The sequence below is a fragment of the Canis aureus genome, chromosome 8 (assembly GCF_053574225.1).
Source record: "Canis aureus isolate CA01 chromosome 8, VMU_Caureus_v.1.0, whole genome shotgun sequence".
In the NCBI taxonomy this organism is placed as follows: Eukaryota; Metazoa; Chordata; class Mammalia; order Carnivora; family Canidae; genus Canis; species Canis aureus.
Window position 1 is genome coordinate 26,765,450 of NC_135618.1, and position 15,504 is coordinate 26,780,953.

The following is a 15,504-nucleotide window of genomic DNA, read 5'->3' on the forward strand; positions in this document are numbered from 1 at the left end:
GTCAAAATTTATCTTAAATTTTATTAGTATATAAAGACATACTTTTATCTGATAAATACAGGAAATGATAATTTATATTAAACTTTATTGTGTCAGTTAAAAAAATTGTCTTGGCCAAATTTCTATTGAATTGAAATGATTTGCATTAATTCATCAATGCTTATATGTATTAGAGCTAGAATTTCAGACTGAAGGTTAAAGTCAGTTAATCTTTTTCTAAAATTTGTTTTAATTTTATTTTTTAAAATTTAATTCCAGTATATTTAACATACAATGTTATGTTAGTTTCAGGTGTACAATATGTAATAGTAAATCTTTTCCTCTAATAAAATCACTAATATGTTTTTGTTCACATTAAAAAAAAAAGCTCAGAGGTAGTGCTACATCTGGCAGTTAACGAATACAACATACCTTTTCTTTGCCAAGCTATCTTTCTTGTTTTTCATGACACTGAACAGTCTAACTAGATTATCATTTCTCCCCAACCATTGTTTCTGAAATTTCATAAACACAGTAAATAATTTCTTTTAATTATATAATTTTTAGTTTCTTAATGAATATTAAACATCCAAGTGTAGTGTTATTTTTTTTTCTTAAAGTAATATGGAAATGATACCTGAGGTGTAGCCACATGAACATAGTATGCAATGTTATTTTTTTATTTTTTTTATTTTTTGCAATGTTATTTTTAAAGCCAAACTAAAACATTTCATATAAAATATAATCCAGTATTTGCATAGGATTAAAATGCTGATCATTTTAGGGGTTAGCTTACACATAAATATGATTGCAGCAACAATAAAAATAATTCAGTGAACACATACCCAGAAATCGTACAGTTCGCCGCACCAGTGGATTTATATAGCAACAATCTCCAGTTAAAATAGTTTTCTCCTGGTTTTCAAAATCCCGTGTGGCCAGTTGTAGGCAAAACACAGCAGTTTCTCCAACTATTATCTTGCAAGGAAATAAAAGGTTAAAGAACATTAGAATTTAAGCAGTGTAAATGAAGAATAATTTTATAGAAAAAATGCAAAAAAGTAACTCCTCTGAGTGATAACAATCTCAATATAAAACTGAATCATATTTACTTAACTAAACCCTTTTATTAGAACCTTATCTCTATGTGTACAACCCATATTTCTCTCAATTCAAGGGAGTATTAAGCTGATAAATTATGAATCCAAACGGACCATTCCATTTTTGTATGGATTTAGTTAAAAAAAATTTACAAAGGATCTTTGCTTTAAGGATGCACTCATTTATTTTTGGTATGTAACTGAATTTCATGTTTTATTTTTAAGGGACTATGTCTTGCTTAAATTTGACAGTGCCACAGAAATCAATGAATTTTCTGATGAAAATTTTCTATGAAAGTATTCTTGAAAGGATTGGATAAAGACATCCTAAAGTCAAATTATATTAATACTTTTATAACAAAAACCAAAATCAATTCACATGTGTTTGGCTATGAGATTACCCCTTGCCAAAATCTCATTATTTTATTCTGTATTAATGACAGTATTAAAAATTACAGTCATTAATATATTCTTTATACTTTAGTATAACATATGTCATTTTAATCTTTATAAAAAAATGAAACAGAAAATACCATATTGTTTTACAATTGAAAAAACCAAGACTTGGAATTCAAATGAATTGCCCAAAGCCACAGAGCCAATAAGGAGAAAAATTAGATTCTGGTACAGATTCTTTGCTCTACTATGCTGATTTATTAAAGGACCTGCCTATCTTCCCTTGGTATTTATACCATTTGCAGTGGTTTTCATTCATGTCCTTTAAAATCATCCAGCAAGGTATTAGAGTATGTGTTAATATTCCATTTTATGAATAAGGAAATGAAGGCTTAGGGAGGTTAAATAATTTGGTCCCCATCAAACCAGTCAGAAGCCAAGCAGAAATTGCTGACTCTCCCCCAGATCTTTTGACTCTATTTAATACTATGATCAACAACACTAGAAATATGATTAAGAGAAAAGAAACTGGAGCAAATGGTATGTTGCCTAATTTGTCATTATTAAGGTTAGTTTTCAGTACGTCTTGTCTAGGTTAAGTAACGTACTATACAGGGACATTGCCTGGAAAAATGTTTTGGGGTCTCGATGAAAGGCAACATCTGTATTATAGGATATTCAAAATTGCAAGTGGGAGATACAGGAGTTTATAGGAGATGAAACATTTAACCTAGTTCTACTCCTACATGGGTAACCGATTATAAAGCATTTCTTAATTTTTATTCTTTCTAACTTTTCCTCTTTTCTTACTATATCTCTTCTTCCAAGGAGTTCAAGTTTCAAGATTAAACCAGAAGATGTTGAGCTGAATTATAATAAAGAAACCCAGTCTTGCCTATCTGGTAAGACTGGATTGAATTAGGAAAGGCTAATTTATAGTTTATAGCCTCCCAAATCCTCCTGAAATTTTTTGAAATTTTTAACTTTGATAAAGTAGAGCAGGTGTGTGGTGAAACAGTTCACCTGACCTGAAGAGGCACAAGAGATATTTTCTACGGGCTCATCAGGTGCCACCACGGCCCTAAAAGAAGCTAACTAATAGATAAGCTGTGTGCTTGACATCTTCTCCTCCTTTCTGAATCACTCTTCTGCTCTTTGAAAGAAATTACTGAATTTTCAGTTTCAACTACTTCCAGGTCTGTTTTGCCCCACAATGTTCCAAATTCAAAGAATCTATCACCTACTCCACATCATGAGCTGCCTGGCTCTCAGCCTAATTCTAGCCTCCCAGCCTTCTCTTCTCCACAGCAGGTACCAGTGGGTCTCCACTCCTAGATTGGCTCCACTCCCTAGGACACTGACCCCCCAACTTGGTCTGTTAGTACATGCTACATGACATTCCTTAGAATACAACAGATACCCAATAATTCTTACTAAATGGATGCATGAATTCCATCCTCATTAGATCCGAGGTCTCAGTCAGCCGCTGACCTTTTGCTGGACTCCTGATAACCAACTTCTTTCTGCCTTGTTCCTGTGATGAAGGCTCTACCTTACACCCTAGTTTCTTCCTAAAACCAGATCCTGTGTGCTCATCCCTGACTTGATAACTTGTTTGGTTACCAGGATCCTACCAGACCTGCCTTGTTGGGACCCCTCTTCCCAGGGCTACTGTTTTCCTGGTTTTCCTAATGCTAACCTCTTGCCTGGCTGCATGTCAGCACATTGCACGTTTCTGAATTCCCTATTTGTGTCTTCAGCATATCTGCCAAAATGCTGTCTCAATCAATACTGTTTGGCTGCTACTAAAAGAAACTCTCACACTGGATTAAGCAAAATTGGAAACTTATTCTAGGGTTGGAGGGTTATCTCAGAACTCGGAGGGATGGGTCTCAGGATCAGGTCCAGAAATGGAAATTCCTCAGAAGTTCAAGCAACTACTCTCTCATCTCACTCCCTATCTCTGGAGTCACACTGCTTCTCAGCTCTTCTCTTCTCAGCTCATTCTCTGAATGCCTGACTCATTCTTCTCTTTCTGCAAGCCAGTTCTCCTATTTCCTAGCATACATGAGTGCCCCAGAAGTTTCCAAGAGCCCTGTTTTAAAATGTCAGCTCAGTTGAGGGAAAGTTCAACTAATTAGATTTACCAAACCCCAACTTCAAATTCCCAGGGGGTTCAGTTGGGGACAGGTGTCTATTTTGCTCCAATTAACCAGTTAAGAAGATAAGTCATGGTGTACGAAAACTGCCTCTGTGGGTGGAAAGCCTAGTTCTCAAAAAAAGGGGAGTTGCAGTGAGGTCTATTTCAACTCTTATCTATCCCATCTTGCTGGACCTCTCCCCACGCTAGTTCTTTCTCTAGCCCTTTCCACAATGTTCTCTGGATACTGCATTCTGTGTGCTACTGGGACTTCATCTCATCAAATGTAGGGCCTAGACCCTAGTGTCTGTTTTCCTCCCATGGCTGTGTCTACTTCACGTGCTCTAGTTCTGCCCTCCTCACTGTGATACCTGTGCAACTCCTCATCCAAATCATACTCTCTCTTAATCTCTCCACCCATCCCAACTTCCTAAGTCAGAACTCCCATTGTTTACTATCAGCAAATTCACGTAGTAAAAAAAAAAAAACATTTTTATTATGATGAATACTTAGATACCTTCTGAGTTAAGGGTTCCATGTTAGGTACTGCTCTTTTAAGAAAGCTTTATCATCTAGTTGGGTGGACACAGATAAAATAATTTATAAAGGTTCGATGCTGAGTTTCACTTCATTGGACAATAACTGCCAGTAGCAAGCACATTTAGGAAAAAATGTTACTGAGTCACTGAAAGCATCTGTGGTATCAGTAAAACGTGCCACTCCGATTCTCCTGCTGCAGGGAGGTTTTCCAGCTCATGGGCCCAGCTGCTGTTCCACTGTGATCTCACTTCCTGTAGGCTCCATTTAGTAAATGACTAACTAAGCATAGTGTGGGTACTCAGGAAAGCCTATTCCTCTGAGATGTGGGATACCTCCAACTAGCAATTCTGACTTGAAAACTGCCAATCAGCCTGGCCAAGGCTTTCTTGAAACTGCACTGTAGTCTGAGGTACTTGCTACCCCATTCCCCTTCCTTCCCCCTCTCTTTCACAGGGGTCACACCTCCATACTCTCCCAGCCTTCTCTGGCCTACCCCTCCTCAAATGTTTATCTTCTACAGATGTTTCTCTTGATAAATCTCTTGTACATCTAATCACATTTGGTACTTTCTTCTAGGAGAATTCAAAAAAAGCACAGCATCAAAGAAAACCTGATTACTTTTAAAGAAAAGGTAAATAGATGTTATCAGATAGATGAAAAGGTTTTAGACACAAACCACACCAGGAAGGTAATGTTGGAAGAGGAGTGGAGGTGGCCCTCCTCCTGGTAGCTCTCAACATGACCCAAACAGAACCAAAGTAGATGGAGTTTGCCTCGGAGGCAAAAGCTCTCATCTGTGAATTACAAACCTAAATTCTATGGTGCCGGGCCTTTTATTTTGGTTCTTTCTCTCTTGCCCTGTCAGAAGTCTCCCTGGAGGACTTTATTCTCCCAAAGGCATTTCCAATCCCTACCACTCTAAGGAATCCTATTTCTCTCTTCCCCAACTTTCAGATGCAGGTCTCCAACCACCTCATTAAGTGATAACATCTCAACATGCTCAGATCTGTACATTGAAGTCCTCAGAGCCTTCCCATCCAAAACTAAATTCATCTCTCCCACTCTAAGCCTCCTGCTCCTCCGTGTCACCATCTCGGTTAACCCACCATCCTCCACTTGGGCACTAAAGCTTGAACTCTCACACCATGTTACACCATGCTGACTCCTCTGTCCCCTCATCTGCCTCTCTCCAGCAATTGCTAACTCCTGTTTCTTTTATATTTTCATTATATTTCAAATCTGACCATTTTTCTCTGGCCATCAAGACATCTATTGCCACACTGATATATTAAAAACAAATATGTACAATCCAAATTTCTTATTTATGATGTTCCTGGGTGTCTTCAAAGACAATGGGATAATAGGAATTATCATAAAAGACTGTTTATAGCTGAGCCTAAAATCACCCTTTTCAGCTTCCTCCAACTCTCTCTCTCTCTTTTTTTTTTAGCTTCCTCCAACTCTTACAACAGCCTCCACATGCCATGTTCTAGCCAGAGCTAAACATGTAAATTCCCCCCAACATGCCAACATGTCAGGCCTTTCCATACATCCAGGATTTTAGACTTGGTCCATCACTTAGTATAGCTTGGTAGGCAAGGCATAGTTCTGTGCTTGAGACATAATTTAAATATTGCCTATTCTTTGTGCCTGTTCCTGGTGCAACCTATCCCTTCTCCATGTTCCAGTGGCATTTTGTACATTTATTATGGTACTTTTCACATGATTCTATAATAATCAGCAATATCAGTCTCTTCCACTCAATTGAGAGCTTCTCTGAAGCAGGGACTGTAAGATGTCTACCTTTATACATCTACGTGAAAGCATAGTCATAGGCAATAAATATGAATGGCTGTACGTGTGAATGAAATCCAGTTCAATCTGCCCATTTTATAGATAAGGGCACCTATTCGGAGAGAAATAAAGAAGTTAAACGTGCCTGAATCACAGTAACTGGCACAGCCAGAATCTGAATCCAGGTTCAGAGGGATTTTTACCACAGCTTCTGCCTAGAAACTTGTAAGCTTTTCTCAAACTTTTCTAGGTTAAGCTAGCCCACTCCTCTCAGCCTCCTGCCCTCTATTCACTTCTCAACAACCAGGTTACACCCTGGAGCTCTGCCATGTTCCTAGCAATTTCTACAGTTTTAAGGGGACAGTATTGGGGCAGAGAGCACCTCACAAGGATCTCTACAATCCTGAGGTCTCTAGGCATAAAAGAACAGAGTTTAGAAAAATGCTTTCCTGATCCTTTTGATATAAAATGCCAAGCTTCCAATAAACACCAAAGGAGCTTTATGCCATCCTTTCTAACTCTGCTGTTATTTCTCTGAGATTCCATTTTCAATGAAATTTCTTCAGTTTCCTCTGCATACTCTCAGTTCTTTTTTTTTAAGATTTGTTTATGAGACACACACAGAGAGAGAGAGAGAGAGAGAGAGAGAGGCAGAAACACAGGCAGAGGGAGAAGTAGGCTCCCCACAGGGAGCCTGATGCGAGACTCAACCCCAGATCCCGGGATCACGCCCCCGATGCAAAGGTTGAGCAGATGCTCCACCACTGAGCCACCCAGGTGTCCTTGCATACTCTCAGTTCTTATATGGAATGAAGCACCTGGTGGTTTGGTTATTTTCTCACCATCATCAAGAAGGAGTTCTTAATCTGGAGTCACTGGCTGCCACTCTCATCAGATTCCCAAAGCAGTTCTTGGATAAAGAGAGTAACTAGTTTGCTTTCTTTTTCTGGGAGTAGGAGAGGAGGAAACATGACAAGTAGAGGGCACGGAATTCAGAGACAGGGATGCTAAAAGCCTTGTCACTTCATAGTTTTCCTTGATAAAATTTTCTTTCTTCTATCAACTAATAAATGAAAGTTGTTTCCAAAGACAGCTGAGGTAAGGAACACGGGCTGGTAAGGAACATGGCCCCTCCATCTGCCTGCCTCAGCTTCCAGCTGTCTATGGAGAGCAGAGTGAGAAGGGAGCAGAACATAAGGAAGAATGTCTGTGGCCCCACTGGGGTGAATCCGCCACTGGCATTCCATGGATCAGCTGTTCATAGCTCTTCCACCTTAGCAAAGTTCATTCTTGCTAAAAAGTTCATTCACTGGGACAGAAAAGGAAAAGAAAAAAAAAAAAGACATACTGGAAGAGAAAGTATAAATTGGCACAGTAAGTACACAGGTGTCGACCCTCACTTCATTTCTTGCATGTGCCTTCCAGTTCCCTTCATCTGGGCTCACTAACTCATCACACCCCCACTCCTCCTCTGCCAATAAAGGAGAAAGCTCTGGCCTGATCCTTAGTTCTACCGGAAGCCCTTAAGCAACCCCTGTGGAAGGTTGGTGGTGTCTATTCATGGTCCTTGTAAATCTGATATGGAATGTGATGATGCCCACGAAGAGCTTAGGAGCTGGTACTAAAGGACCCTCATTGTTTTACCCACCCAGCCAGGGTTGTGTCTGAGCAACTGTGCTCTTCCTTGAGTCACAGTCCCCTCCTAACTGCAACCTGACTGTCTCTGTGCTTGGAGGCAAGAGCTGTGCTCCTGAACCTCAACCCGTCTGGTAGACAGAAGCCTTACATTCCACAGATCTTCCCATGTTTCCTATTATACCCCATTCTCTGATTGAGTGACTCCATTATGCTTTATTGAACTCAGTGTTGACATTATAAAATCCCTTGAGCCCTACCTTGTTTATGAAGCAGGACCTTTCTAAATGACCCATCCATGTCTCTATCCCATCTTTGAGGCTAGAACTGGTGTGTGATCCTATATCTTATCCATTGTCCTGCTTGGCAGTGAGTAAAAGCCCCATTTTGTAGATGAATAGCAACAGACAAAAATGCAAGTGTGAATCATAAATCCCCAAATATAAATGTTTAAATGTTTGTTATAAGGACATAATGTTGCTCTCATGCCTCAGTTCCCAGAGGCTGACCCTCTAGTATCTATATTCCTTAATGACAAAATACTGTAAGTTTTCTCAGGAAGATGAAATCACCGTAGACTTTCATCAAATGCCAAACTCCAAATAGCTTTATGTTTTCATTTATAAAAACCCAATTAGAAATTCCTCTCTCTTTCAACTGGTGATGATTCAAAGATATCCATGCATCATTGGTTTGAAATTGGTACAAGAAAACCATTTCAGACGTAATGCAGCAGTAGAGGTCATGCAATTGTTGTGATGGTATTTGGCATGTCTCATGCGCTTCAGCTATATGTGAAACAATATCTGAAAAGCAAATTTATCCATAAAGGTAAGGTCACGAGACAGACTTAAAATTTAAAACGTAGGAAGGCACTGGGCTTAGATTTAGGCTCCTATCAAACACACGGTGTATTCTTGGTTATTATACAGGAACATATAAAGAGAGAGCTCATTTCCCATCATCAATTTCAAGCTAGCTAAGGAAAGTTCTAAGCTATACCAAGGGGTAAAAAGCTACACTGGGTACTATCTCTTTAACTTTGTGTTATGATACAGAGAAATTAAGGTTTCTTCAGTGTCTATATGTATTCCAGCACTTCCGCTAAGTAAGGCATTGCTAACTTCTTGAAACATAGTCTCTTAGTGGAATTGAGATTAGGAAAAAGAACTAATGGAATTCAGTAGAATTGCTGGAGAGGCAATATAATGAGCGATACAATAGTAACATGGTTAGTAATGTAGTTAGTGACACACCATCCCTCCCCACAGGTAAGAAACTATGGCTATGTTTTGCTATAAGTGTATATATTTCCTAATTTGATCACAAAAACTTGTGTTCTCACTTTCATATTATAAAGTTGGCTTGGGAAGGGGCTACCTATCTGGACCAGCGTTCCCTGCATGCCTGCTGCTAGGTGACTTACACCACAGGAACGTCAGGATCAATGATGTGTGTCAGTTTCAGATGGAGAGGAAAAACCATGTGTCTTCTCCATGTTCTCTCCCCATCTGCTGCCTAGAAACAGGGAGTTCTCTGGGCCCAGGAGTTGTTGGTGCCGTAAGACAGAAGGAGTCAGAGCCCCCCAGCCAGTAGTCCTGTGCTAGACTGCTACATGAGCGGAAGATAAACCCTAACGTGTGAAGCCAGTGAGATGGAGGGGGTTATCTAACAGCAGTGAGAACTTGCTAATTTCCTTTTCTTCCCCCCAATAAAGAAGGAATGAGTGTCAGGCTCAGTTTTCAGCAGAAAATAATACTTAGCTAGAATTGAAAAACACCAGGGACGCCTGGATGGCTCAGTCAGTTAAGCAACTGACTCCAGCTCAGGTCATGATCTCAGGGTCCTGGGATAAGCCCCTTTTCAGGTTGCATGCTCAGTGGGGAGTCTGCTTCTCCCTTTTACCCCTCTCCTCACTCATGTGCATGCGAACTCATGCGTGCACTCTGTCTGTCTGTCTCTCTCTCTCAAGTAAATCAAGTCTTTGGTGTGGCTGGGTGGCTCAGTTGGTTAAGCATCTGCCTTTGGCTCAGGGCATGATCCTGGGTTCCTGGGATCCTAGAATCAAGCTCTGCAGCAGGCTCCCTGCACCGTGGAGTCTGCTTCTCCTTCTCCCTCGCTGCTCCCCTGCTTGTGCTCTCTTGCTCTCACTCTCTCTCAAATAAGTAAAAATCTTAAAAAAAAAAAAAAAAAGAATTGAAAAATACTGATTTTCAGTATATTCACTTTGTGGTTACTTTCTATTTACCAATTGATATTATTTCATTTATGATAATGGAATGTTTTGTTCTACAATTTGTTAGTAAAGTGGATTGATTTAAAGAAAAAATAAGTGATAGTTGAGGTGGTATGCAGCTATGAGAGAAGTCATGAAGATGATACCCCAAGAGGCAAATTTGGGAAATATTTAACATATAATAAAAGCTAACTTAAAGCTTCTGCACAGCAAAACAAAAACAAACAAAAACCCAATATGCTAACATCATGTAAGCCAGAAATGCTGCTTCTGGGTATCTATCCAAAGGAATTGATATCAGGATCTCAAAGAGATATCTTCACTCCAATGTCCAATGCAACATTATTTACAATAGCTAAGATGTGGAATGATGTCTATGGATGAGTGGATAAAGAAGATGCAGTATATACAATTAAATACCAGTCATGAGAAGGAAGAAAATTCTGCTGTTTGCTACAGCCTGGGTGAACCTTAAGGCATTTTGCTAAATAAATAAATCAGGCCAAGAAAGACACATATTGCATGGCATCACTTATATGTGAAATCTAAAATAAAAATAAAAAAAAAAAAAGTTGAACTCATAGAAACAGAGAGCAGAATGATGGTTCTCAGGGCCTAGGAGCTGGTGGGGAAAATGAAAAGATACTGGTCAGGGTGCCTGGGTGGCTAAATCAGTTAAGCAACTGCCTTCAGCTCGGGTCCTTGGATGAGCCCAGAGTCAGGCTCCCTGCTCAACCAGGAGTCTGTTTTTCCTCTCCCTCTGGACACCCCTCCCCCGACTGCCTTGTGTGCTGTCTCTCAAATAAATAAGTAAAATCTTTTATTTATTTACTTTATTCATGAGAGACACAGAGAGACAGAGACACAGGCAAAGGGAGAAGCGGCTCCATGGAGGGAGCCTGATGTGGGACTCGATCGCAGGACTCCAGGATCAGGCCCTGAGCCAAAGGCAGACAGACGCTCAAATGCCGAGCCACCCAGGCATCCCAACCTTTTTTTTTTTTTTTAAAGAAAGGTATTGTTCAAAGGGCACAAAGTTCCAGTTATGAGATTAACAAGTTCTGAGGATCTAATGTACAGCATGGTGAACGTTGCTGTAAGAGTAGATCTTAAATGTTCTCACCACACATACACACAAATGATAATTATGTGAGAAGACAGAGGTGTTAGCTAATGCTATGGTGTTAATCATTTTGCAATACAGAAATCTATCAAATCAACACATTGTACAGGTTCCTTAACTTATGTAATATGTCATTATATCTCTATAAAGCTGGGGGAAAAGGATTGAAAAGAAAACTAACTTACATGCATTTACTAGGTATTAGGGATTGTTACTAAGTGCTTCGCAATTTAATCGAAAAGCCCTATGATATAAGTATTGTTATTAAAATCCAGCTACAGAAAAAAAATAAAATAAAATAAATTTTTAAAAAATCCAGCTACAGATGAAGAAAGAAAGGCACAGATAGAGTAGATAGAAAGAAAATAAGGCAGAGATAAAGTAAACTACCCAGTGCTGGGTATAGACTGAAGAGGCACATCTGAACCCAAGGCAGTTCATTTTCTGAACCCCTGGTCTTAATCTGCACACAGTAGTAATGGTGGTTAGGACTGCAGCAGGTGGCAACCAGAATGCCCCCATATCCTGGGGGGTAGGACAGTTTTAGTGAAGCAGTGCGTCAAAAGGCAGCTTACACAGAAGGAAATGAGGCCAGGAATGGACTTATTCTTTTGAGTGAGGGTTTGCAGTCTTTAGGAGACTCCTGTTAAAATGCAAATAGCAGGGATAAGAAACACATGAAACTGTTACATCCACCAGTGGGTGGGATAAGTTTATTAAATCATTTTTTATTTTTAAAATTTTTTAATGATTTTATTTATTTATTTGAGAGAGTGAAAGAAAAGGAGAGAGAGAGAGAGAGAGAGCGCACAGAGGGAGAGGAAGGAGTAGGTTCCCTGCTGAGCAGAGAGCCTGACACAGGGCTCAATCCCAGGATCCTGAGATCATGACCTGAGTGGAAGATGGACACTTAACCCACTGAGCCGCCCAGGTGCCCTTTTAAATCATTTTTTAATTGTGAAGTCAGAGGACAGGTGTCAATTTTCAGAGTGCTCTATGGACAGTGGTTTTCAGATGTCCTCAGATCAGCAGCATCAGCAGCACCTGGGGACTTGATGGAAGTGTACACTCGCAGGCCTCACCCTACTGTCTCAGAAGTTCTGGGTATAAGGTCCAGTCACTTGTGTCTTAAGAAGTCCCCCAAGCTCTTTACAGGATATTTCGAGGGGTCTAAAAGTCCTGATTACCACATTTGGTATTTTTCAGAGATTCTTTTAAAGGAATTTCTAGATATTTATTTGAACAAACAATTATCACATATTTATATTATGCAAAGACCTATTCCAGGCATTGTGATACCTAGAATGGGATTCTAGGTGGGACTGCAGAAGGCAAGGTTAAATGAAATCTAAAAAAAAAAAAAAAAAAAGGATCCCGAAGCTCTTGCTTTCCACATGTTTTAAGAGAGCCTTGGAGAGATGAAGTGTCCTGACAAGACACTCAGACACTCACTGCTCAGCACCCCAGCACATGCTCATCCTCTGGCTTAGAGTATACTGCACTTCTCACTCTGGCTGACATGCAGGAGGTGCCAGAGAAACTTACAACATATCTGCCAACACAGACACACTCACTAACTATACTAGTGAATGAATAAAGAAGAGAGGAGATGAGGAGTAAGTGCGGACTGGGGACTGAACACGCAAGTGACCAAACATGGTGTTCCTTTCCGGAACACTCTTACAGAAAGGTATCCAGTCTTCTTCAACTCCACCTAAGCAGTGTGGTCAATATTAAAACCCTCCAGACCCTGAGGAACTAGCTAGAGCACAGTATGGAGAAGTACTACCTGGAATGTTTTTGCTCTAAGCACTGGAAAGGCATACTTGTCTCTCCAAAGTAGTGTCGTAGGAACCTTTGCCTCAGTGTCCTCCTCTGTAAGATGAAGATAACAGAAATAATGCCACCATAGGCTGCTCTAAGACTTAAATGGGTTAACTGTTATAAAATTCTTAGAACAGGAGCTGGCCCAGGGTAAGCACTATGCAAATTTTAGCTATGATTAGATGATCTTGAGATTCTTTCCAACTCAGATATGTGATGGGTTAGTGCTCATGGTAAGGAAATCTGGGACGCTGGGAATAGTATAATATAGTATTTTGACACATTGGGATAATGTGAAAGTTCTGACACTAATCTTGTAGTGCATGTTGTGTGTGGTTGGGGGTCAGGGGGTGGGAAACAAGTAGCATGATCCTACAGAAAAAGAAAGCATGGTCTGCCTAACAGCAAGGTGCAGGTTTACATTATGCACATTCTTTTTTTTTAATAATAATAAGTTTGTGAAAACTATTAAAAACCTCTTTTCCTAGTTAATTAAATTTTCCATAATCTTTATACTTGCCCAACCATTCACACGAAGGTAGTGAACATAAGCTATAAGAAAAATGAATTATGAGAGCACTACAATTCAGTTATTTTGCATACTTGTAGTTTTGAAAAAAATAATATATAAGATCAAATTCTTCATGTTCACAAACCTACTGTAGGCCACTACCTTTATAATGTACCTGTCATTCCTCAAAAGAACTAATTCATAATTAATAAAAATGCTTAGACCAGATTGGCTTCCTTTCCAAGTCTTCTAAAATGCCCGTTAAAATTAATTCCCTCTGTTCTTTATCACAATAAAATAAAACATGATAAAACTTAAATATTCTGTGGGAATTTGAAATAATGGAGTTTCTAGACATAAGCTGTTGAAGCACAAGCAATAATTAAATGTCTCTAAATCAGTGCTTACAAAACTATGTTCAGCAGGATGTTAAGGGATTTTTAGGGGAGGGAAGATATTCCTGGTTTCAAAAAAAAAATCAGCTAAAAGTTACAAACTATAATCCTTCCCAGAGATTCACAGGGCATATTAGCACATTAAGATTTAAAATGTCTAGCTGCCCCTTGATGGCATTATTTCATTGTCTTTATTTTATAGATGAAGACACTAAAGCACAGAAAGATCATATGGTTTACCTAAAGTCATTTAGCTAGTATGTTACAAAGTCAGGATTCGACTCCATGCAGTCCAGTTCTGGAGTTCAACTTGACCTTATAATGTTTTTCTAAATCTTGCTTTATTTTAAGAAGCATCTGGTAATCAAAGCCTTCTTGTTTGAACTTCTGTATTTAAGAGGGCAATTTCCTCCTAATTAGCTTTCCTATAGGACCAAAAGCATGACAATCTGCTACAGAAAACTACTAAAGAGAACTGAAGTTTACTGCCAAGTGTTTCCCAAACTTATTTGATTTTAGAAATCTATGATTTAGGGACAATCCTAAATATCATTAAAGCTGATATCCCAGAAACACTGAGGGGAGTCAATAAAAGCAGGTCATCTCCTTTTTTAGAGGACAGAAATTCACATTTAGGAAGGATTAGCCAGTATAGTTATTTATGATAATCGAATAAAAGAATTAGGGCTCTTCAGAAAGAAAAAGGAAAAATGTTAAAGGCTAACTTCATAAAGTGACAGCAAACTCATTCGCCACTTCCCTGGTTATTAGAAAGAGGAGAAAATAATACTTCAAAAAAAAAAAAAGAGAACAAGTATTAACTCACACAAGGAGAGAGGAAAGTGTTATTCTAAACAGTGACACAGATGGGAAATAAAAAGGCATATAAGTAGCTCTTTGAGATGTTATTCGTGCAGCACAAAGTGGCCAGGGAACCACAGTGGGATTTACCTGACCTTTCCGATCTAAGACTCACATTCCTTTCTCTACAGTACAGAAGATTCATACTTTTCCCCACTGGACCTCCTTGAGGTATCTGCTGGCTGCTGAGTCTGGGGAGAATTATCAAAGAACCTGAGCCAGTGTAGGAACTCTTCATAATTGCTCGTAGCAGACAGTAATTCTACCTCTTTTCTTCTCCCTATCTTTTTTTTTTTTTTTAATGTTTATTTTCTTACTGGTTCTGAAACTTGAGACTGCTGCATGGTTCAGATTTCTACTGTACAGTTGAGGTTTCTTCTGTATCAAAATCTAAGTTTCTGTTATTCAACAGGACTGAATGATTAGTGGTCACCTTCAAGTGCCTTATCCCATTAAGGGACTATGCACTCAACCGACTAACTGTGAGACTCCGGGTAACACTCCTTTCCATGGCTTTTGAGGTGACAGCTCTGCCTGGGAAAGCAGAAATAGTATTCCTTGCAATTTCCAATTCATCATACAGATCTTTCCCTTGAGGCCATCTTCTTCCGGTTTTCTTGGCTTTCATTTCTCTCATCTTTAAACAGACTGCCAGAACAAATGTCTTTTAAGGCCATTCATTTTTACTGGAAAAAAAAATGACTAGACATTTGAAGGACTTTATTTTTAAAACACTTTCACAGAAAGAGTAAATGTTGATTGCATAGGAAATCCTTATACTTTGCTAAGCCATTAAAAATGTTTGATGAGAACGCACAAAGAAAAGCATGATTGAGACCCAAAAATAAATGAATGAGATGAATCTTGGAACATAAACTCATTTTGCAGTCTGGTCTCATTTGTTTTTGGTATGAGTGCAACTTTGCAGCTTACTGTTTCATGGTGTATTAGGAAAAGGTATAATTATCAT

General features: G+C 39.1%; 1 protein-coding gene across 1 annotated transcript in view; it reads right to left on the bottom strand.

Moving 5' to 3' along the window:
- Positions 1–15,504, bottom strand: part of PLPPR5 (phospholipid phosphatase related 5) — a 121,463-nt gene that overhangs the window by 78,359 nt on the left and 27,600 nt on the right. Inside the window, exon 4 of the mRNA XM_077906988.1 lies at positions 825–957. Within this exon, the coding sequence (XP_077763114.1) occupies positions 825–957 (133 nt within the window). The remainder of the gene's footprint in view (positions 1–824; positions 958–15,504) is intronic.